A 23908-nucleotide genomic window follows, 5' to 3' on the forward strand; every position below is an offset into this window, starting at 1 on the left:
CCAGATCATTCCATAAACTGTGCATTCATAGATTGCCATCTAAATATTTAATATTTTTTTTTTTAAGCGAAGCGCAAATCTTTCGGAGTAGAAGCAATCGAAAAATCGGATAATGATAATTTCGCTAAGCGTGGTGACAAGATAAGTAAAGATTGCTCATTAGAATGAGATTTTATCATTGACAGAGACTATATAGCTATAAATAGAAACATATTTAAAATGGAATACTTCTGGAACGTAATAAATGTAATATAAACTATGATAATATTGTATTTCCCGCCAAGATGGTGGCGTGTCGCGACGATCGGCGCAGTAGGCGGCACGCAATCTACATTGGGAGCAAGTATAGGTAGGTCTAACGTGACGTCACATTCGTCAGCCTAGTTGGGTTAGGTTTTACGCTGGATATTCTAACGAGAAATTTTTTGTTTGACGATTGATGTTTTCTCCGTGTCCGCCGTAGTTGAACGACGCCGAGTGTACGCTCAGTGACGATCAGAGCAGTCGCGTTTCGCAGAGCAAACGATCGCGAGGGGCTCGCGGAGTTTGGCGTATATGAGATTTTAAACGGAAAATGAGTCGACATGAAGGTACGTACGTGCGCTGCGCTCTGACTCAGCCCATGGGACGACCCGCGATAAATACGCGAGATCGTCGGCTGCGGCAAAGCGGGCGCATTCGGGCATGCGAGAACGTTCACCAGGAGTCTTTGCGGACTCGCGACGGTGTCCGATCGAGCCGCGGAGACGTTTTTTTAATGCATAAGACACGTCCCGCGAGCTCCTAATAGCCGAGCGAACCTAATGTCAGAGGCCAGATGGCAGCACGCGATGAAAATTCACACGAATTTCTACGAATTTGCGACGTTTTCCCGGATGATCTCGCAAAATTCGCGACGATATTGGTTCTCTGTCTGCTCCGATCTACCATTCGATCGTTGATCAGCATGTCTGATCAGCTGTCAGATCGTTCTATTCTCTCAATTGACTCCTCTTTCAAAACACTTATAGCCCTCTTATCCTGATGATGATGAGACTTTTCTTTGCAGAACATATTGCAAGCTTTTTCTAATGTTTTCACACTTTCTTTGTCTGAGATTATTTATACAAGTGGTTAATAACAGTTTCATATAGCGAATCATGTTTTTGTGAGGACTTTTTGTTTGTTATTTTCTTGAAATCATAGCGTTGTTAGTTAATGTGTGTCATAAAAATAATGTTTTAATACAAGTCATATTGCTCTTAAGTTTTTGGTCTTTAAGATTATAATATAAGTGGAATTATATTTTATATATATATATATATATATATATATATATATATATATATATATTTATAACACGAGAAAAAAAAATCTATACAATCTAAAAGTATAAAGAAAGCAAGAACTCGTATTTTGTAGGGTATAACATGTGTATGCTATATTTGTTATATAATTATCATTTCTGATATATATAAAGATAATATCAAATAAAAATAAATATGTTGAATTAGGAACTTAAAAATTCTAATATTTATAATATATCATTGGTTTTATAACATTTTTTTATAAATTAGATACTATATATGTTATATATACATAGACTTTAGAAGTACATAGATTTATGAATAGATATGTGACAATTATTTTATATCATTTTATATAATGTTGAATTATTCTCATGTGTGTATTTGTTACAATCAAGTGTAGCATATATATATAATGTCTCAAATCTTGTTGTCTCTTCCATTGTTGCAAGACTATGACTCGCTTTGCAACGTATTGCTATTTATAGTTTTACAGTCATCTGACTTTTAATTCTTTAGCAACAAGTTAAAAATGTTCTTAAATTTCCTATGACTAGAGTCAATTTTGTTAAGATTGTTAAATTTAACTTATTTTTTAAATTACAATACTATTATATATATTACTTAAAATCTTATATATAAAAACTTAAATATTTAAATATTTAATTATAGAAATATCTGCAGAATTTATTTTTAAAAGTATTGTTTATAAATAATTATTGATTAGCACAAATGTTATTAATTTTCTGTTAATTATTATTTTTTGCTATCTATTATTGTTCTTTGCTCTTTTATTCACATATATTTTTTGTCCATGAAAAATGATAATAGAAAAATTTTTATTATTATATTTAACAATAAATTTAGATAAAAATTTGAAAGATTGAATGTAATGGCAAATTAGAAATAATTGAAGCAATATTTAAAATTATGAAACTTTATATATGAGATATATAATAATTTTATAAAGTATTTTCTTATGTATTAATTTAATGTATTTATTTTAGGGGTAAGCTGTGATTCCTGTTTGAAGGGAAATTTTCGGGGTCGTAGGTACAAGTGCCTAGTATGCTACGATTATGATCTATGTGCCAGCTGTTATGAGGGAGGTGCTAGTACCACACGTCACCTCACAGATCATCCTATGCAGTGTATACTTACTAGAGCTGATTACGGTACAATGCTTATCAAATTTAAAATATAATATTTAATTTACCGATAGCAAACATTTTACAAGTATTATTGCATGCTATATATGCATATACTAACAAAGTAAGAAAGATTATTTTAATATATTAAACGTTAATTATCAGTTGATTATAGATGACAGAAAAATAAAGAATTTTGATAAATAATGTTTTTTAAATAATATAATTAAACAAAAAATTTTGTTTAATTATTTTTATTAAATTTTGCTTTAAGAATATTGAAATTTGCAAAGAAAAACATATATTCTTTTTCTCTCAAGTTTTTCAAACAATTTATAGAGAAAAGAAAGATATATATAACAATTATCGAATATCTCTTAATTCATTTTTAAACGACTTTTAATAGAATTATACTATGGTGGCGAAGGAGTGAGTGTGGAGCAGCCTCAATCTTTAACTTGTCCTTATTGTGCGAAAATGGGTTTAACTGAAGCTACATTGCAAGAGCATGTTGCTGCTGAACATCCTGATACTTCGTTTGAAGTTGTATGTATATATTTTTATTTAAAGTATATATATTTATATATTTTTAAAGGAAGAAAGAGAGATTATATATAGACAAAAGTATAATAACTTGTGTACTTTTATCACAGGTTTGTCCAGTATGTGCAGCAGTGCCAGGTGGAGATCCTAATCATGTAACTGATGATTTTGCTGGCCATCTGACACTAGAGCATCGTAGCGGACCAAGGGACCTGATCTCCTTCTTGGATGAACCATCTGCAAGCAGGCATGGAGTTAGACGGATACCTCATCCATCTAGAGCAGTTGGCGCGCCGCGTGCTCGTCGGTATGTAATAATACCTCTCTCTTTTTTTTATAATAATTTATTTATCGATGTGTATAATATATTTATTGGATATTTTTTTTTTTTTTAATACACTACTATAAATTAAGATAAATTTATATTTTCATATGAGTACTACTCATCATTGTGTATAATGTAATTGTTATGTTTATACGACCAAACTAGCAATTTATTGTTTGATTATTATATCACGACGTTTCGACCATATGGTTTTGGTCCTTATCAAGTGAAAGTTATAATTAAAAAGTAGAAAGAGAAAAATCGAAATGTCAAACTGACATTGTGTCAACCACTATGTTTGGAATACTGAGATCGACTAAACGACCTTTATTAATTTATCGTATATGTTGTTTAAATTCTCTGTATCTTTTTGGGAGTTAATAGTGTTGTCAAATTTTTTAATAAAAACATTTCAGCTATTTCTCTCTTTCTTACATGTTTTTCGTTATGTAGAATATCAGGCGCTGACCAATCGAAGTCATGATCAAATTCTAATTTGTGTTTGCTAATTACGGATAGATTACTTGCGTGTATTTTTATATTATTACAATGTTCCTTGACTCGGGTGCTTAAGTGTCTTTTTGTTTGGCAGATCTTACTTAATAATTGTTTTCCGACACACATTATAAATCGTTATATTTGTAAGAGACTGAATTTTTTGAAACACCGGAGCAATAGCATTCTGGGTAATGGGGAAAGTGGTACAGACAAACCCTCCTACATTGCACTACATTGCCGTTTGTCGAAGGCTTGAGTGACGATGTTGGTCGGTTTCTTAAAAATATGGGATTTACAGTGGTTTACAATATACCTAAAAAACTAAATTCAGTGATTAAACGTGGCAAAGATAGTTTGCCACGTGCCTATTAGCAATAGAACGGAGGTTGTTTATAAAATAAATTGTAAGAATTGTAGCGCTTCGTATATTGGCCAGACAAAAAGACTTAAGCACCCGAGTCAAGGAACATTGTAATAATATAAAAATGCACGCAATCTATAATGCAAGTAATCTATCCGTAATTAGCAAACACAAATTAGAATTTGATCATGACTTCGATTGGTCAGCGCCTGATATTCTACATAACGAAAAACATGTAAGAAAGAGAGAAATAGCTGAAATTAGGTTTTATTAAAAAATTTGACAACACTATTAACTCCCAAAAAGATACAGAGAATTTAAACAACATATACGATAAATTAATAAAGGTCGTTTATTCGATCTCAGTATTCCAAACATAGTGGTTGACACAATGTCAGTTTGACATTTCGATTTTTCTCTTTCTACTTTTTAATTATAACTTTCACTTGATAAGGACCAAAACCATATGGTCGAAACGTCGTGATATAATAATCAAACAATAAATTGCTAGTTTGGTCGTATAAACACTTGTTTATTAATTTATTTATTGGCGACATTTTTAAAATTAAACATAGTAATTGTTATGATTATTATCTATCAACTTTTTCTTACAATCTATAAATTTTTTTTAGAAAATGTTTTATTAGAAAATTTATGATTAACAACAATTAGCAATTTTTATCATCACCTTATCTTAAAAAATATTTATTGGACTATTATTAAACTTGCAGGTCCAACATGCATTTCAGTTCATCTGGAGGATTGAGCCCGAGTAATCGGGAAGGTATAGATCCAATTGCCGAATTGCTGTCCCAATTATCGGGAGTACGTAGAAGCGGAGCTGGAAGTGGGCAAAGTTCCTCGGCACCTTCGCAACTACAGCAATTACAAATGCAATTGCAATTAGAACGACAACAAGTCCGGGTATAAACAAATCTATTTTTTACTACACACAATAAGAATTAATATAATTTTTATTTAGATACACACACACATACATATATATAATATTTTTTTATAAATATTTATTTATATTTGATGAATTATATCTATATAATTATTATTCATATTGTAATAAGTCTTTATTTTTATGCAAAAAGAAAATGATTATATAAAAATCACTTTTTTACATTTATCTCCAACGTTATTTATAATGGAAGAATTAATAATTTTTTATAAATTAGACAATATAGATATTAAACAAAATATTACTTCCCTAGGCTGCTAGACAACAACTCGAGCGATTACCTAGGAGACAGACACAAGTAATCGGTTCTGTGAGTGGTGGCAGTGGAAGTGCTAGTGGTGGTAGTGGTGGTCATTCTACTGCTATGGGAGCATCAAATAATGCCAATAGTAACAATAATGCGACCAATGTGGCCAATCCACCTGGTATACCTTCTATTAACTCACAGAATGTTATGTTTCTATTACCCAGGTATGTTTCTCTCTTTTTATATTTATATTTCTAAACATATATGTTTCCAAGTTATAAGAAAATCTAGTGTTTCATTATTTCTTATATTAATTTTAATATACAATATATACTATAATATGTAAATAAATATACTAATTTCAAGCGTTTTACTTTTACAAAATATTAATGTGAATTGTAATTATTAAGATATTTAAAACTGAATATTTAATCAAAAAGAGAGAGTTTTTAATCAAATTTTTGTTGTAATAAAAAAAACAAAATTTTTAATTTATAAGAGATTATAATGATTTGAAATTTAGCTTTTTTTCCAATAATTTACAGAATTTTATAGAATTATGAGTTATAAATTGCTAAAAAATTATATTATAAATTATTTCAAGTATTTATTTTTAACAATATTACAATGTGCATTTATCATGTGTAAGCACATTCTGATTGTTATATCTTCATATGTGTGTATGTATGTGTAAAATTAAATATCTATCCATATAAACAACGAAAAGATCAATATATATGTTTATTGAAGTGCTGTGAATATTGTAAAACTTGATTATTGTTATATTTAATAAACATGATTGTTTCTCATGTTTGTGTAGATGCATTACGACTACATTGTCTGATTCACAATTGCAAAGTATTGAACGCGAGAGTGCAAATAGAAGTCTTTTTGCACGTGAACTTATTGTTGCAACGCTTTCTCAAACATTGTCAGAATTGATGCAACAGCAATGTACCGTGCAAACGCCGGCGTCAAATGCGACTACTGCCACGACCAGCCCTGAAACACCAAATGCCAATACTTCCATCATCCCTACAAAGAAATTGAGTTTAGCTCAAGAAACAAAAAGGGAACAAGCTACAAATAAACACATGATGACATCTATGCAACAAAAGGAATCACATATTCTGCAGGCTGCTGCTGCTGCTACAACAACTGGTAGCATGGGCTCAGGTCTACAAAATCAGGGCTTATCTGCGAATCCTAATAGCATTGCAACGCAAAATCCACCTATAGTTCAAACATTAATGCACAGTGTGTGTCCTCAGTCATTGGTAAGCATCCATTTTTCTGACATCTAATATACAATTTAAAGTATTTACTGTTTCTAATTTATTAGAAAATGTATATGAAAGATGAAAGTAATATATATGAAATATTTGGAACTCGATGTAGCTATATTTAATATTTATTTTTCCCATACAACTTTATCTCTCAGTTATCATATTTTATAAATTTAGCTATCAATATGCGTAATGGTGGCCGTGGAATGTTCTTCTTACTTCATGTGGCATGTTATATCTAGTTCCAGATGTAGTATGTCAAAACTAATATACAATAGAAAATCACAATACAATATATAAATAGTAACATCGAATTCTTATAGAATTTCGTGTAATATAGGTACTGCAGCAACCACTGCTGCCACCGATTAGGAATACTGGTACTGGAACTATGAGGGAACCGATAGCAGCTCCGGCGCCCGCTTATGTCAGAGGCGGAGTAGGTTCTTCGCGTAGGAAGCCGGTTAGGGCTGTAGATGGAAGAAACCAATCTACAGAGCCACCACCCCCACACTAACCCCTCCTTAGCCCGTGTACCCACCCATCCTGATTCCTCACACAGGACCCTCTAGCACTAGTCCTAGCACTGTTTAGAACACCTCATCATTATTGTTATTATTATAATATATATTAATAATTATTCGAAACGCCCTCTCCTCCTTTTTTTCTCCTTCCTCTTCTTCCTCTTCTTCTTCTTCCTCTTCTTCTTCTTCCTCTTCTTCTTCTTCCTCATCTTCTTGTGCCCTGCTACTATTACTATTTTCCCGAACTTTAATCTCGCCATCTATACTGTTATGTGACATGAAATAAGGGCAAAAGTTGATTTACGCTGGTCCTTGTGGCATATCTGTGGAATAATAATGTACATAACTCACTTCTTGCAGTCATTCTCGGAATATATAAAATTCGTTCGTGAATACTATTCTTTGAACGAATCTTGCCACGTTCTTTCACACTGAAGTTCTACTATGGCGTTATCTCTTATTCTCGCTGAGAACAGGTGTTGACGAATAAATGTGCTGTAAAAAGAAAGATCTTATGAAGACAGCGACATTAGCGTTCACTATTCAGTTCATCAAAGTATAGAAGGATAGGGATGTATACACGAGAATATACTGTATTGTGATCCAGCAAATCTAGACGAATATGTACAGGAATGAAATTTTTCAAAATTACATTGTGTACTAATTATATATGTTTGTTGTTACAATATAAGTAAAATGATAAAAACTTTGTTAATTTATATATGCAGCATAAATTCTATCGAACAATCGACTGCTAATGTGCTATGTACTTTAAAACACGGTATGCGTTCTCTTTTTCAAAGAAAAATACACGAACGCCTGGGTTGGTCCGTATTACATTAACGCTTTTAAATTGTTAAAAACTAATCTTCAGATAACTTCTCCGGCGCACTAATAGTGAAAGATAATATAGACAAAACTATTGTAGAGATAAATAAATGAACTGTCACGAATAACAGTGCAGAACAATGTTACTGCATATTTTTCAGATGACTACATAGATTTAAACCTCGTTATAATAGAGAAAAACTCCTCTGTATGCTTTACAATCAATAAATCATTGGTATAATATATAAAAAAATATTATTTTATAATCTACAATTATTATTTGTAGCTAATTAAACTTCCATAATTTTTCAATTTGTTTTAAATAAAATTTACTCGTTGCAACACTATATGTCAAATAAATTTACGAAAAAAAATAGGAAAAGATACTGACAAAATTTTATATACTAGACTATCTTAGGTAAATAGATGTTTAATAAAATTAAATTTGATTTAGTAAATTGGCACTAGCGCGCGGACCATCCCTTGGCAATTATACAAGGCATAAGAAGATGATGTCATAAAGTGGAGAGAGATTACATTTAACTGTCATAAATTATTATCATACGACAACTTTATAAATTAATCTCTCAGAATGGTTTAGCCTTTTGCGCTTATTAAATGGTATTAAATGTTTTATTAATATTTAATTAAATACTTTGTCAGAGATCATTATTTTTTAGATTATTGTGAATTACATAATTGTAGATCGTAATTCAATATAGTTGTGGAATAAACTTTTTTTTTTGAAATTAATCACATCATTTTAAGGCATTAAAAAAAAAAATAACTGTAATAATATTTTTAAAAAATTCTGTTTTTTCTTAAAACTATACTTGGAATATATATCTAATATATGTTTTAAGAAGCATAACGTAAACTGTTTTATTATGAATCAATCACGGCAATAAAAATCTTTAAATTTTTCTTTAAATTTTTTTTGAAAGCGAGATTTCGCGAATATATTAATATTTTTAATAACAAATTATTTGTTTCTTTTATTTTTTTTCTGCACACACAAAGAAACATTGGTAACATTGTGTCAAAGTATGCATGTGATGCATTTGTAAAATTTCTACTCAGAGAGTAGAAGATTTCGAAAATATTTGTATACATAAGCATTTTTTGTCTTTCTCAAATTTTTATTGTTTTTTCATCTCTTTCTGCCTTTTTTCTTGCATGCTCATTGTCGCATACATAATTTTCTGTCCTGTCATTAATTTCGTTAATTCAAATTATCTTTTGCCTACTATCCCGTGTGAGCGTGTATCAGCAAGATGTGGTGGTTCTGCGAAACGTGTAACATTTTATAAAAAAAATATGCAAAAATTAAATATACACGCAATGTGTAGAGATCCGTTGAAATATTATTTAGTGTGTGAATCTATATTATAGTATGAAATTCAGAGCTTGGTCATTTTATTTTCTATGCGCGAGATATCGAGGAACTTTGAAATTAAAAATTAAAGAAATTAGGAGGACAAATTGTGTATGCAAGGAATGTGTTTAACTTTTAATTGCCATTTTTTGATATATTTTAATCTTCCTGGATGTTTTGCTTATCTCTTTAATCTATATTCGACGTGTATACACTTTAACGAGTATTTTTTCGAATAGCTATTCACAATCTTGTACTTTGTGCTGTGTAATTAATTGCAGTTTATGAAGAAATAGATTCGAAACAAATTAAACGGGATACACTGAATTGCCTTAATGCAGGATTCCTCAGAAATTAATGAAAGGGATCGATTACTCTCTTTGAAAGATGGATGTGTCTGCATTGTGAATATCTTGCGCATGATGCTCCAATGAAGCTCCAAGAATTAATACTGTACTGAGCTGATCTTAATAAACATATGCATACGTAAAATTATCAAATAACGGATATTGAGAGCGAATTTATTGTATTATTATATATTCTGACCGAATCAATTATTTATTCAAATAGAATATATTATGATGATTCTTGCCCAAATTACGGAGGTCTATAATTCAGAAACAAAGTTTCTTGATTCTAAATCGATATAAATCATTTAATTGATTAGAAATTGCGTTTTTTTTTTGTTTAATTAAGTTTAAAAACAAAACATTGCATACTTTATTTTTATTTGAGAAATTGTGTTTCCCTTATTTCTACATCACTAATCGAACTGTCAGATGTCAAATTTTCTGTTTTCATTTGAATGTTTTTGTTATTATTATTTACAACATTATATATACATATATATATTTATTACATGAAATAATGTTGGAAAATTTTTAGGAAGTTTCACAAAAGCTATTTCAGCATCTTTTCCCAGTCTACATAATGATTGATCAAGATTCGTAGATTTTAGCAAGAAAGACTTCAGAATTCATGCAAATAAGCATTTTGAAAAATTTATCAATGAATATACGTACAAAATTGAGCGTACTAACATTATTACAATCCCTAAAAAAAATTCTTACGATATTTTTTTCCTCATTTTTCTTTTTGTTACATAAAGTTATCCTCTTCCTTTATAAATATTTGATTTATAATCATTATATTTTTATGTACCATTAATGTTTATCACATAACTGAATTATAACGTTACAGTAAAAAAAATTTGATTAATTTGGCAATTATTCATAATTACCGATAATTATTCATAATAACTAATTAATCATATTTACAGTAACATATATACATATACAAAAGACAGATGCACGTGATAGCATATTATTTCCTCAATATACGTCATGCAATATTATGTTTGCGCACGTGCCGAAGTAAATTTGAAATAATGATACAATATTGTATAACTTTCATTAACTATACACATATACAATATTGTATATGTGTATAGTTAATAAAAGATATGTGATAGAATTCGAGAAAAAAGCAAAAGAAAATAGAGAGCTTAAAGGGCAAACATTAAAAACTGAATCCTGTCAAATCTCTGATTTATTAATGATTATATTACAATCTTATTAATACATATTTTATTTTAATTATATTAGTCAATTATTTTTTTAGTTATATTAATTATTAATGTAATAATCTTAAGACTTGTGTATATCTAAATTTGCAACCCAAATGAAGATGCCTGATTATAGTATACAATAGACAATTATCAATCGTTTTAAAACGAAGGGAATGCCATTGTAATATATTGCGTTATCAATGTGTATGAATGGAGATTAAGCGAGGTCACGCTATCATTCGCAACAATTATATATTATATATAAATATAAATATGAGAATGATTCTGATATAATACATGCATATGTTTTTTTGTTGAAATGCTTTATTTAACATATTTATGTTACGATAGCGCAATATGTTTTCATTACATACAACATGAAATGAGAAATTCTCCGCGGTTATTTTTCTTATATTTGTTGCTCTTAAGGCGAGATTAATTTAAAAATCTCGTCGTTATAATAAATGTAATTTTATTAATTAGTAAAGAATATATAACGTGTCTGTACGAAATGTCGAATAGGGATAATGAACATAGAGAATTTGAAGATAATACACGTATATAATACTTCAATCTGTCATTGTAAACCGTAACGTATCGATTCGTTATAATGCAAATCGGTATCATTCTTGTTTAAATAAAGAAACAAAAAAAAAAAGGTTTTGCAAGAAGAGTATTAAGAGTATTAAGTTTTTTTGTGTTAATTATGCTAAAAATCAGAATTTGTCGTAATTATACCGGTTTCGATTTAATTAGAAGCGAGCGATATACTTGATAAAGGAAAAGAATTATAAAAGTTAGAGAAAAGCTGCATGTAGTAGATGTGTAAAGATAGAAAAAAATGTGCTGATTATAGTTACCTTGTGTGCGATCCAATTCCTCTGCAAGAAAAATTTTAGACGCAGTTTGCCATTGTATTACTTCTTGGAAGAATCATGCGCTATGTAAGACAGAAAGAAATGATAGAAGAAAATAACAAAGTTCTTTTGACTGGAAGAAATTCTATTTTTTCTATTTTTTAAAACAGGAAAGAAACATAAAAATGAATAGGAAAAAACGTTTGTTTCTCATCTTAATGCGATGTCTCATATAAATATCTATCAAATTGTAGAAATCTATTATATTATAATTGTAGAAAAATATTATCTTTTATATTGGCAATCAAGTTGATGTTTTTTATTAGATAGATACTTTGATTGAAAACTTCTATTAAGAAATTATTTGAAATATCAATTATACATAAATAATAACTTCGGTAAATATATACAATTTTACTTTCACATTTTGACAGATATCTTCTTGTATATGCGTAATCAAATTGAGAAGAGAAAGAATAGGAGACTTATATTATTTATTTGGTGATCTAATTTCATAATACAATTTCATACTAATTGATAGATGATTATGTCCCGATTTATATCACGAAAGAGAGATGTTCGACATAATTGTTTTTATTGCTATGGTCACGTTAAACCCATCCGTTTTAAAGGATAAATAGCCAAAAATTAAAATAAGAAATTTATTAAATTTTATGCGAAAGCTTAAAAATAATTATGGAAAATATACGTGTTCCTTCCATTTGTAGAGGATTATTTAGACGATCTAGATGCATAATATAAGATACTTATGCAATTGGTGTTAAGAGTTTGCTTTTTGCGATTGTTACGCTCACATCGGATCACTTTAACGCGGTCTAGTTTGTCAATGTAATTAAAAAATTCTTGATTAGTGACATTACTTTTTTAGATGGAAATTTTCTTTATTCCAGTGTAACTTAATTTTTATAAAGATATCAATTAATTTATTGAAGAGAGAATTTAATTATTTGATCAACAAGCGATAAAAACAAATTTTAAGCGGTTAAGTTAATAAATCACCGATTAAGTATTGAATATTTTTAATATCGAATATATGAGATTTTTTTTTGCATACAACTACAGGAATAGATTTCAGAGTTCTGAATGATATGTCTTGTTAAAAATTTTTCTCTATGCTGGAGTACATAATTACACGAATTACCATGGGGAAGTTCATGGATTTTTACTTGACTTTTAAGATGATGATGCTATACGAATATGTATGAATACATGATTGTAATGAACGAAAGTGAGAGCAAATGAATAAATAAGATGGAGAAAAAAGAGAGAAGATGAAAGATGAGAGGATGCATTGATAATCGAAATCTTGTGCGTGATAGATACGCGGTTAAAACGGAAAGTGTTGATTAATATTATTGCTAATCACTAATAGCGAAGAAGAGAGAGAATTCAAGTAAGATCTTATATATAATAATTATTGAAATGTGTAAATTGTGTTTGGTTGTATTTTGTGTTATATGCCTCTGATGCTGAATATAATGGAAATTCAATTAAGACATATATGTCTGCTTATTTCCTATTACATATGCATATCAAATTTATGAAGTACATCCGAAAATAAGGATTTTTATGTTTATTCGAGTGAATCAGAACCTAAATATAGATTGACACTAAAATATATATATATATATATATATATATATATATATATATATATATATATATGTGATGATAATATTATTAATGCTCGGGATCAACAGAATACAAAGAATAAAACAATTATTACAAGAGATGTATTTATTTATTTCTATATTTATATATAATTTATATATTTTTTATAGTAACAATTAAAAATTTTGCAATATCTTTTTTCATATAATTATTTAAATCATATTCAAGAATAAATAAAACACACGCGCTTATTATGACTCTTATGTCTCAATTAAAGATCTCAAGAATTAATATCTAGAATTTAAAAGAATCAATTCGCGAATATATTCAAGATAGATCTAAAAAAATCGATTTTTTTTTTAAAAGAGCGATTTTTCTCGATGCTTTGAAAAATCGATTTTTAATCGGATACTTATAATATACGTGCACGTGATTCGTATAATATAAAAAGAATATGATGCTTCTATAGCCATTACATTCTACTCACATATGGTCCGTTTGCCTATTCAAATAGCCGCCAGATTATGGCACGATGTTCCGATAAGTTCACTAAAGATGGGTCCGCTCGAAAGTGCTAAGAAAATTGCAGCTTATAAAGCCGTGAACGAATATGTCCAGGCAAGCTGGTTTTTTTAAAAAGATTATATATAATTGATCAGTTAATTTATGAGGTTATATTAATATTCCAATGAATCGTTTTCCAGAATAACACTGTGGTCGGAATCGGTAGCGGATCCACTGTGATTTATGCCGTTCATAGACTTGGTAATGTTTCTTTAACATATAATTATTTAAAAATTATTTTATTTGAGAATAGTATGTTTTGAACATTATGATATACTTAATTAGTTATCAGCCAGTTTTAATATTATTTTAGAATTCTTATTTCTCCAAAAAAACATTCGAATGTACATATTAAAACTGTACAAAAATATATTTTATTACTATTAATATATTAAACTTTCTGTGTACCAATACATGTATTCGTATAAAAAAAATATGTGGATAGGAAAAATCCATTTTCTTGCTAAAGTCATTTTTAAAACAAATGATACAATTAATGTTGTAGAGTGTGATACGTTGGCGTTGATAGCTGTGGTAGGAGATTATTTTTCTACTTTTAATTTAATTTTAAAATTTAAACGCTGATATCACAGTATATTTTATGCATTATTCTCTGGATTGTTTTATTGAAAAACATATGGCTAAATTAACATTTGACCTTTTCACTGATAACATCAGCATATTTTTTTATTCTTATTACATCATAAAAAATTTTATATGTTAGATTGAGTTTTCTATATAAGTTGTAATAATACTTTATTCTTTCTTTGCGATTAATAAACTATATCTTTATTATATTTAAATATTTTGTCAATATATTAGATTTTGCAAATGTGTTTACAAAGATTTTTGCTTTTAGCTGAACGTGTCAAAGAGGAAGGACTCAACATAGTCTGTGTTCCTACATCATTTCAAGCTCGTCAACTTATATTAGATAATCATCTAACTTTAGGTGACTTAGAAACTTATCCAAAGGTAATTCTCGAAGTATTTTCTCTATATTATATTTTTTATTATATGACATTTATAAACATGACTTTTACATGGTTATAGCTGGACTGTGCAATCGATGGAGCAGATGAAGTTGATGCTGAAATGAATCTTATTAAAGGTGGTGGAGGATGTTTATTACAAGAAAAGATTGTTGCTTCCTGTGCTCAGCGGTTTGTTGTTATAGCAGACTATACGTAAGAGCATAATTTTTACTTTAATATTATCTACAAAGCCATAAATATGTAATTTCTTTATGTATTTTACATTTCAGGAAAAACTCACAAAAGCTTGGTCAGCAATATAAGAAAGGAATTCCTATTGAAGTAGTTCCTATGGCATATGTGCCGATTCAACGTAGAATTGAAAGAACATATGGAGGAACCGCAAAAATTAGAATGGCTCTGGCAAAAGCTGTAAGTGGATATATTTTTATTATTCAAATTATTAAATAAATATAAATAGTATGTAAATAATTTATATTTTATTTACAGGGTCCAGTAATAACAGATAATGGTAATTTTATTTTAGACTGGCATTTTCCACAAGACTTGACTAATTGGAATAAAATTAATGAGGAAATATCTCTGATACCTGGTGTCATTGAAACTGGCTTATTTATAAATATGGCGGAGAAAGCTTTCTTTGGTATGCAAGATGGTAGTGTAAAGGAACAAGATTCAAACATCCAAAAGATTTAATACATATCAATGTGTAAATTACGTTTTCTATCATCTTTGGACAATAATATTGTGGCTATAATGAATCTTATATTATTGATATTATCAACAAAGGATCTTCTCTCTAACCTTTCTTTGAAATATTAATTTTCATTTTACCATATATGTCATTTTAATTGCATTGTCTCTTTTCTTATATTCCTATATTTTTGTTTATTATATATAATTTATATGTATAAAGATATATATATAATTTTGTAATAATTTTCTTTATTACTATATAAGCAAATTATAATTATTGTTATAGTTAATCAAAGCTTCAAGATAAATAGCTCAATATTCTTAAAAATATGTTTTATAACAATGAAATAAGATATAGCATTTTATTATGTATGAAATATTATGAAATTTATAATACATGTTTGTTCCAAAGTATAATATAGAATTATGAAATAGAGCTTTTTAAATAAAATATACAATAAAATATACACGTATATTTACAAAATATATTTCTCATTTTTATCTAGTTTTATGCATCTAAAGAGATAAATGAAGATACTTTATGATGTATTTTATGATGTAAAAAATAAAATCTTATTCGGATTTTATATATACATATTAATTTACATATCTCTAGATTATTTATGTATATAATTTTTCAAATTGTATTGAACAAGTGAAAAAATAGAATGTGCTAACTGTATTTTTAAAAATATTATAGATTAAGTTGAGAGAAATAAATTTTAATATACTATTTCTTATTTAATTATTATTAATATTTAAAACATGTTTATGAATAAAAAATTTTAAAAATTATTTTGTAGAGACAAAATATATACTTAATATATAAACAGTATATACAGGATGTTCAGTAAAGAAACCAACAAATTATTAGAATGTATACTAGAGATTTTTTTTTCTTATAGAACATCCTATATATCAAATATGCGCAATATAAAAAAAATCGCCCGAACAGGGACTCGAACCCTGGACCCTCAGATTAAAAGTCTGATGCTCTACCGACTGAGCTATCCGGGCGAACTTGTAAACTGTGTCGTGAATATTGTATACTATCCGACTCGCATATAGATATCCCGGAGTGTCTCATTGTTATCGTACGGACTTGGCGCGAGACACTACCGTATCTCTTGATTTTTGCTCCCAAAATCAATTATAGATAAAAAAATACATACGTATATAGATACATATATATATATATATATACATTGGAAGATGACAATTAACATTATGATTTTTTAAAATAATATTTACATATATATGCCACAATATATAATAAGAATTGGTAATATAAAGTTAAAAAAATGTAATATTAATATAAATGTAATATATAGATCATTTTTCATATTCTATGTTTTACATAAAAAATAAATTTAACAATGATTTGTAGCAATCCGTTTTTTATAAAGTTATAAATTTCTAATTTTTTGAAATCAGAGCAATCATTTTTAAAACATTGTAATTTTATTATATTGTTTATTATATTTATATTTTTAATGCTTTAACATTGGATAACAAATTAATTTTTTCTGAGAAGTAAATATTATAAATTAAAAAAAGTAATATATATCTTTGTTGAAATAGCATTCTATTTTTAATTCAGTATTTATTTTAGCAATAACTGTTAGTAAACGCTTTGAGAAACGTCTTGTGAGTGTTTACGTTTAACGCAGACTGCTATAAATGTATGTATTTATTTTCTCCTTTATGTGAGTTATATACATTTGGTATTTTGCATAAGAGGCACATCTCTTATTCATAGGTGATCTATTATCCAGTAATTGCAAGGAGCAGTAATGATTTACCGTCTTGCGTCTTAATTTTAATGGTGACAGTGTTTATACCTATCATAAAATTAAACATCGCTATTTATTTGAATAAAACAATAGCTTGTCACATTGTTTAAGCGTTTAATCACACCAACTATATATGCTATATAAATATCTTTCCAGAATAATAATTTACAATTAAATATTAAGAAAAGTTGTTCTTTGTATAAATGTATTGCGTAAATGTGATCGAAATAATTAAGTAATATTCGATGATGTGAAAGACGTCAAGACAATGATTGCCAGTATTAAGGCTGCAATGAAAATCGATGTTGAATAATTATGAAGTTAAGCTCGTTTTTCCTGCCGGTCCATTTCTTTCGCAGTTTCTAAATATTCATCGTCGCATTACAGATAAGCATATACTCGAAAATTTCAGAGAAAGAAAAGTGAGAAAGAATGGACAACCACTGTCAAACTAGGTTGAACGATCTAATCGTAACTCAGCAGGCTCTGATGTGGGAACGATGTAAGTACTTAAGCTCGATTGTTTTTTCTATGATTTTTACAAGAGGACTCTTACCCGGCCGACCTGTTATACTTCGCTTCCTGGCATCGATTTAATCGACACTAATCCTCAGTTCCGATCACTTCACTTTTGACCTTTTTTGCATAGTTCAAGTCCTCGTTTGTTGTGCGCAAATACTTGATAAGTCATATGTACGCGAAACGCTGGAAGGAAGTAATTAATGCACGGAAAAAAAAAAATTAGCTGCCGTAGCTAAAAACTGCGTGTGGTAACTATATTTCAGTCGTAATATATGGACAGCAAACATTTTAGCTGTGATATCTATTTATTAAGTGCAACAGCGAACATGTTAGCTGTGATACTTATTTATTAGAAGCAACAGCAAACCATTTTGCTGTAGTTTACAAATTTCTTTTGCAAACCATGATTAGCTATGGTAGCAACAATTTTTTTTTTTCCATGTGCATTTACTTTACATACATATCGTTTTTTATAAAACTCAAATGAAACATTTTTTATTTATTTATCAAAATATCACACATATCTCTTTTATTTTTAATTTGCACACACATATAATTATTTACAAAATATAGCAGTATATAATGTCGATTCAAAATGGGTAGAACTGATCTAGTTTTAAAAATTTGTAAACTAACATTTCACTTTAGCGTCAGTTTTTTGTACGTAAGAGAATGATTTCGTTATTTATAATGTTTTTTATACGTATACATGTGACTTCGTTTTAACTATATTAAATTTTAATGATAGTCTCTTTGATAATTTCAAGTTAATTTTTGAGAACGAAATGTTTTTCCTTTTTAAGAGAAGTCGTTATTTGCAATGCAATTTTTTAACTCACAAAACTCATTTTAACTCATTAAATATCTTTATAATTAAATATAGAATTAAAAATGTATTAATGCAACGTGTTCACTTTCATATGTAAATAAAAAATGAGATTTTGTTATCTGGTGACATATGCAGAATTTTATGTGCAAAATGCTTTTTTCTTTTAAATGCTTAATTCGAATCTATAATTCATTAATGTCTCAAAATTTTTTGGAATGTATTGATTTTTCAAATTGGTCAAAGAATTTGGTATCAAAATTTAGTACAATTAATACGAATATGTTATTTTATATCAAATACTTACGCTTAATGAAAAGTTGACCGTGAAAAATAAATTAAAAATAAAGATCAAATCGAGATTAAATCAAAAGCAGGAAACAAATTCGAAAAAAATGATATTTCAATAGTTAATGTTTTACTAATACAGTGTAATAACGTAACATTACGAAATGACGTTAAAAATTAAATCATATTACAAAACAATTAATACGTTATATCTACACTGATACATGTTATATGTATGTTGTATATATGCTCTCAACAATTTGTACAATACACATCGATTTTTATTTTGCACATTCTTTCAACATATAATCCAATTTTTATAGACTATTCGCTATATGAAAAAAAAAAATCTATCAATCTATTGTATTGCAATAAATTTAGATTCTGCGTATCAAATTGCTCTGTAATCTGCAACCAATTAATATAGTATCATAACGAAGTGCGAGAACGAGAATTCTCTCACGTACAATATACAGTAAAATAGTGGGATGCCAATATATTATTGAAATTTCCGTTAAATCATGTGACCCAATGATAACTTATGATCCGTGAATCTTAAGGAGCAACATGTACTGAGTCTGCCTACGGAATTACGTAAGATGCATACCCCGTGAATAGTCACGAATACAGTTATAATACTATATAGCGAAAAATTATGCGAACTAAGAGAGTTATGTATATATCTTCTGACAAAGATAAATAGAAAATAATTTAATATCTTCCAAAAAATAAATACTGGAAGTTTTATAGACTTTTTAAATACGAAAGAAAAAGCATCCTTCTCTCTTCTTTTTTTCTTTTTCTTTTTTTCTCTTTTAAAGAAAAATAAGATGGTTTATAATTAGATGCAAATAATTATTTAATGTTTAAATGTTAAAATAAAAATAAAAATTTAATTTGTTTATTTTTTCTTAATAGAGAGAGAATGAGAAAGAGAAAGAAAAAGAGAAAAATAATTATCATATTATGATAATTAAGAAATTATATTGTTATTAATATTATTTTTTATTTCCTTCTTTTCTGCAATTTTTCTCTCTGACTGCATTTCTGTGTATTCTTAGCAGAATTCAACAATGAAAAAGAAGGATTCTTTTGGAAGTAAGTTAAACTAGAAGTGTATTAGCAATTCACCCACCTCGAGCCAAACTAAATGCATCTTTGATAAAGAAGAGTGATTTTTTTTTTAGGTGTGAAATATAATCGTCGCTCGCGCCCTTGCGGTCATGCGTTCTCCAGGCTTGCATTCACCCCCGTGGCGCTTATCGCAATGGAGGGGCTAATGGGGTTTGTATTTGAAGAGCAGTCGCGCAATTTTGCCCCTCAAACGAGAGAGAGAAGCCACGGCTTCAACCGCGCGTGACAACCTTTTGGCAAACGTGAAATCCGTATTGATAGTAGATCGAGGACGTAATTTTTGTCAAAAAGACATTGCTTCAGAGGTGCGCTTCAGAATCTTGAAGAATCTCAAGTTTTTGAAAACTTCTAGACTAAAAGAAGATCTAAACATGAAGGTAGTGTATTCGATTTTTTCGTGACAAATATATAAATTATTAAATTCAATTTTACACATATAGTGATTCAAATTTATTTCATTTAACATTACGTTTCTATATTGTAATAATGTAACAGAATAATGAAATAATAGAAAAAAAAAATTGTATTAGAGGGTGCCATTCTTAAAATTTTAACATATTTGTTTTTTAAATATGTGTGTATATATTTTCTCTTAAAAATATTGTATATTAAATACACACACACACAAACTAAAATGCATATATATATATATATATATATATATATATATATATATATATATTTAGGTATTTATAGAAATTTTCTTTATATTTTCTATATAAAAATTTTCTGACAGAGATAAAATATCTATAAAATATATTTTATTATAAATAAAATGTATAAAGAAAACATAATTTAATATTAATATACAAGTAATTAAATCTCAAAAAGAATTCTTATTATAAAAAAACTCATTTATTTGATAATTTTTTTTTATAGTTGGTTCTCTATACTCTATATGATTAAAAACTCGATAATAAATTTGCACATTTACAAAGTAATTAAGAATCTGGTTTGAATATTTTTTCACATTGTGCAAATGTAGTCTGTGTCTGTGGTTCTTTTGATTGCTGTTATTTTCATGAGATATATACATATATTTAAATATCTTATGCAATTAGCACTTATCAATAGCACATGCTGATTATTTCAATCAAATATATTTAAATCCATATGTAATAATAGCTATTTTTATCGAATATATGAATATTTATATAAAACAATGACTACTTCAATAAACATAAATAGCATATTTTTATATTAAATAACTAGGAACGATGTATTAAATTTTAAATACATTTAAATATATTTAAATATATTAAAATTTAAATATTAAATATATAGATACACAACGGACAGAGAAAAAGAGATAAAATTAATTTAAAGAAAGTTTTATTTTTAATAAAAATATGTAACTTATTTATTAATATTAATATTTAACATTATTTAAAAAAAATAACGATATGTATTGTACTCTAATAATATTGTAAGTAAATTATTCCTGGCTGAAAAATACACAATTATTAGAGTATAAATTCTGCAAATATACAATTAAAATAATATTTAATATATATAAGGCTATGTGTCATTTCTATTATAAAATAATAAAGATCACTGTAAATTAAAAAAAAACAGAATCGCGCACATCAAATACTACGAATAATAATGACTTTATTTATTCACTTTCATATTATACAAATCAATTGCTGGGGTATTTGTTCATATTACATTAAAAGATGTATGTTTATGCAAAGAAAATCATTATTGATTATCTCCGTTAAGTTAATTAAACCAAATCAACTGCATTTTTATGGCGTAAAAAATAATGCCATAACTTCGCTAATTATTAATTAAACATCGTGTAAATTGATCTAGAATGTCTAAGCAGCTTAACACAGTCGGATTTACGGGCTCTATGTGATGCTTATATAACGTGAATATTTGTTGCAAACGATTCACATATAAATGCATCACTTGTCTCTTGTCATTATTTTTATTACATTTTTTACAACATTATAACAAAAAATATTAAGACAGTTTTGCATTTGCTGATCCTGATTTTTTATTTTGCAGATTACTGAATATCTTTGTTGCATGCTGGCTTGCATGTGTCTACTGCAGATGGTAAATACTGAGATTTCGAGAGATGAGGTAAAACAAATTTTAATAAACAATTTTTTCAATTTGTGCCTTAGTGCATTTTATAAAAATATATTTTTTTCTTTTAACTATTACGAATAGAGAGAAAAATCTTTCTGTAAAAAATTTTTTTTATATTTAATAAAATATGATTTTACGTTTCAAAAAGATGAAAGCGTTTCTAATACATATGCGATTGACATAATTCACTTTTGCAGTTCGAACGTCAGCTTCTAGATGCCCTTATGATGAAGAACACAATCAAGTCAAAGAGACCGTTTTGCAATGCTTTTACGGGTAAGAAGTAATTTCAATTTTTTAATAGTTAATAATAACTTAAAAATATTATAATTTTGCAGTATAATACAAATACTATAATAATAAATATTCTCTAACTAAAATTCTTTACCAGTTTTTTTTTATATAATAATATCTGTCTTTTTTATATAAAAATTTTATATAAAAATATCTGTCTGTTATAAAGCCACATACTTTCAAACACTTTAGTAAATAAAATTTTAGTAATCGAGAACTTTTGGTCTCTTGTAGGATGTGGCAGATTTGTTTCGGAGGAAAAAAGAGAAGAAAAAAGAACCACGTATTTCTACACTGCTTCATTTATTCAGAACGCTCTTGAATACTGCTAAACAAAACACTTGGAACGCGATTGATCGTGAGGGATACGATAATCAATTACAGCAAATGCCGCAAGTTTATATCTCGAATCGGATGCCCCTACGTAATAGGCAGGAAAGTTAATTTGACACAACCTGACGTTTGAGTGCCGCCAGTATTTCTCTAATAGACCAAATTATATATTTTATTTTTAAGTAAGTGTATATTATAATATTCATTTGCAATATCAATACAAAATATATTCAATAAATGTGAATATATTATTAAAATAATATCATTTAATTCTATATAATTAAAACTAAAAAGTTTTTTTTTCAAAAGCACGGATGTAGTATATCCTCTTGTAAGATGTAATTATATCCCTTTACATTTACTTCACAGCTACGTCTTGATATGACTTGATACTTATTATACTTACTTTCGTTTATCGCTTCAATTCTGGTCATAATTAAACAAATGAAAAAATAATTATGCAATTATATTTTATTTTATACACAACTTTTAGGGGAAATTTCGCTACAAATGTATTGTACACGACGAAAACATATAAACATGTAATCAGTATAATATTGGTGCTAGTTAGAATAGAATTAGGAATATTTATTTACTATTAAATATTTCTTTATTTATAGGGGCTTTTAAATGGTTATGCATTTATTTATATATATCTTATCTCTTCAAATTGAAAATATCTTAATTAATTTGCTGTTAGTAAGTCCTTAGATAATTGTTGAATTAGATCTAGTTTGTATTCAATAAATTCTATAAAACCTGTTATCTAATTTATTAATATTTAAAATAATTATTCAATTAATTAGTTTGCTCTTTTTTTCTAGCTTTTTAAAATAAATTATAATACACGTTTTTTAAATAATAACAGAGCATATACTTGTATAACAAATATTACTTTTTGATAATTAAATAGCTTACC

At 27.7% G+C, this 23908-nt stretch overlaps 2 protein-coding genes, 1 non-coding gene and 1 pseudogene across 3 annotated transcripts; 3 read left to right on the forward strand and 1 right to left on the reverse strand.

Moving 5' to 3' along the window:
• The first annotated feature begins 365 nt into the window (after window positions 1-365).
• LOC126855178 (E3 ubiquitin-protein ligase KCMF1-like) lies at window positions 366-13329 on the forward strand. The gene is made up of 8 exons (XM_050602601.1): window positions 366-590; window positions 2294-2461; window positions 2841-2980; window positions 3088-3284; window positions 4893-5085; window positions 5382-5599; window positions 6196-6652; window positions 7002-13329. The coding sequence occupies exons 1-8, from the start codon at window positions 575-577 to the stop codon at window positions 7176-7178; spliced, it is 1566 nt and encodes a 521-aa protein (XP_050458558.1). The 5' UTR covers window positions 366-574; the 3' UTR covers window positions 7179-13329.
• A 584-nt stretch (window positions 13330-13913) lies between these two features.
• On the forward strand, window positions 13914-16286 carry LOC126855179 (ribose-5-phosphate isomerase). Its single transcript, XM_050602602.1, has 6 exons — window positions 13914-14062; window positions 14149-14209; window positions 14868-14983; window positions 15062-15195; window positions 15273-15414; window positions 15493-16286. The coding sequence occupies exons 1-6, from the start codon at window positions 13934-13936 to the stop codon at window positions 15697-15699; spliced, it is 789 nt and encodes a 262-aa protein (XP_050458559.1). The 5' UTR covers window positions 13914-13933; the 3' UTR covers window positions 15700-16286.
• A 357-nt stretch (window positions 16287-16643) lies between these two features.
• Window positions 16644-16716, reverse strand: Trnak-uuu (transfer RNA lysine (anticodon UUU)). Its single transcript has one exon. It is a non-coding gene; the product is annotated as a tRNA-Lys (tRNA).
• A 716-nt stretch (window positions 16717-17432) lies between these two features.
• On the forward strand, window positions 17433-23352 carry LOC126855272 (uncharacterized; annotated as a pseudogene).
• The last annotated feature ends 556 nt before the right edge of the window (window positions 23353-23908 follow it).

This window comes from Cataglyphis hispanica, chromosome 15, assembly GCF_021464435.1.
Source record: "Cataglyphis hispanica isolate Lineage 1 chromosome 15, ULB_Chis1_1.0, whole genome shotgun sequence".
In the NCBI taxonomy this organism is placed as follows: Eukaryota; Metazoa; Arthropoda; class Insecta; order Hymenoptera; family Formicidae; genus Cataglyphis; species Cataglyphis hispanica.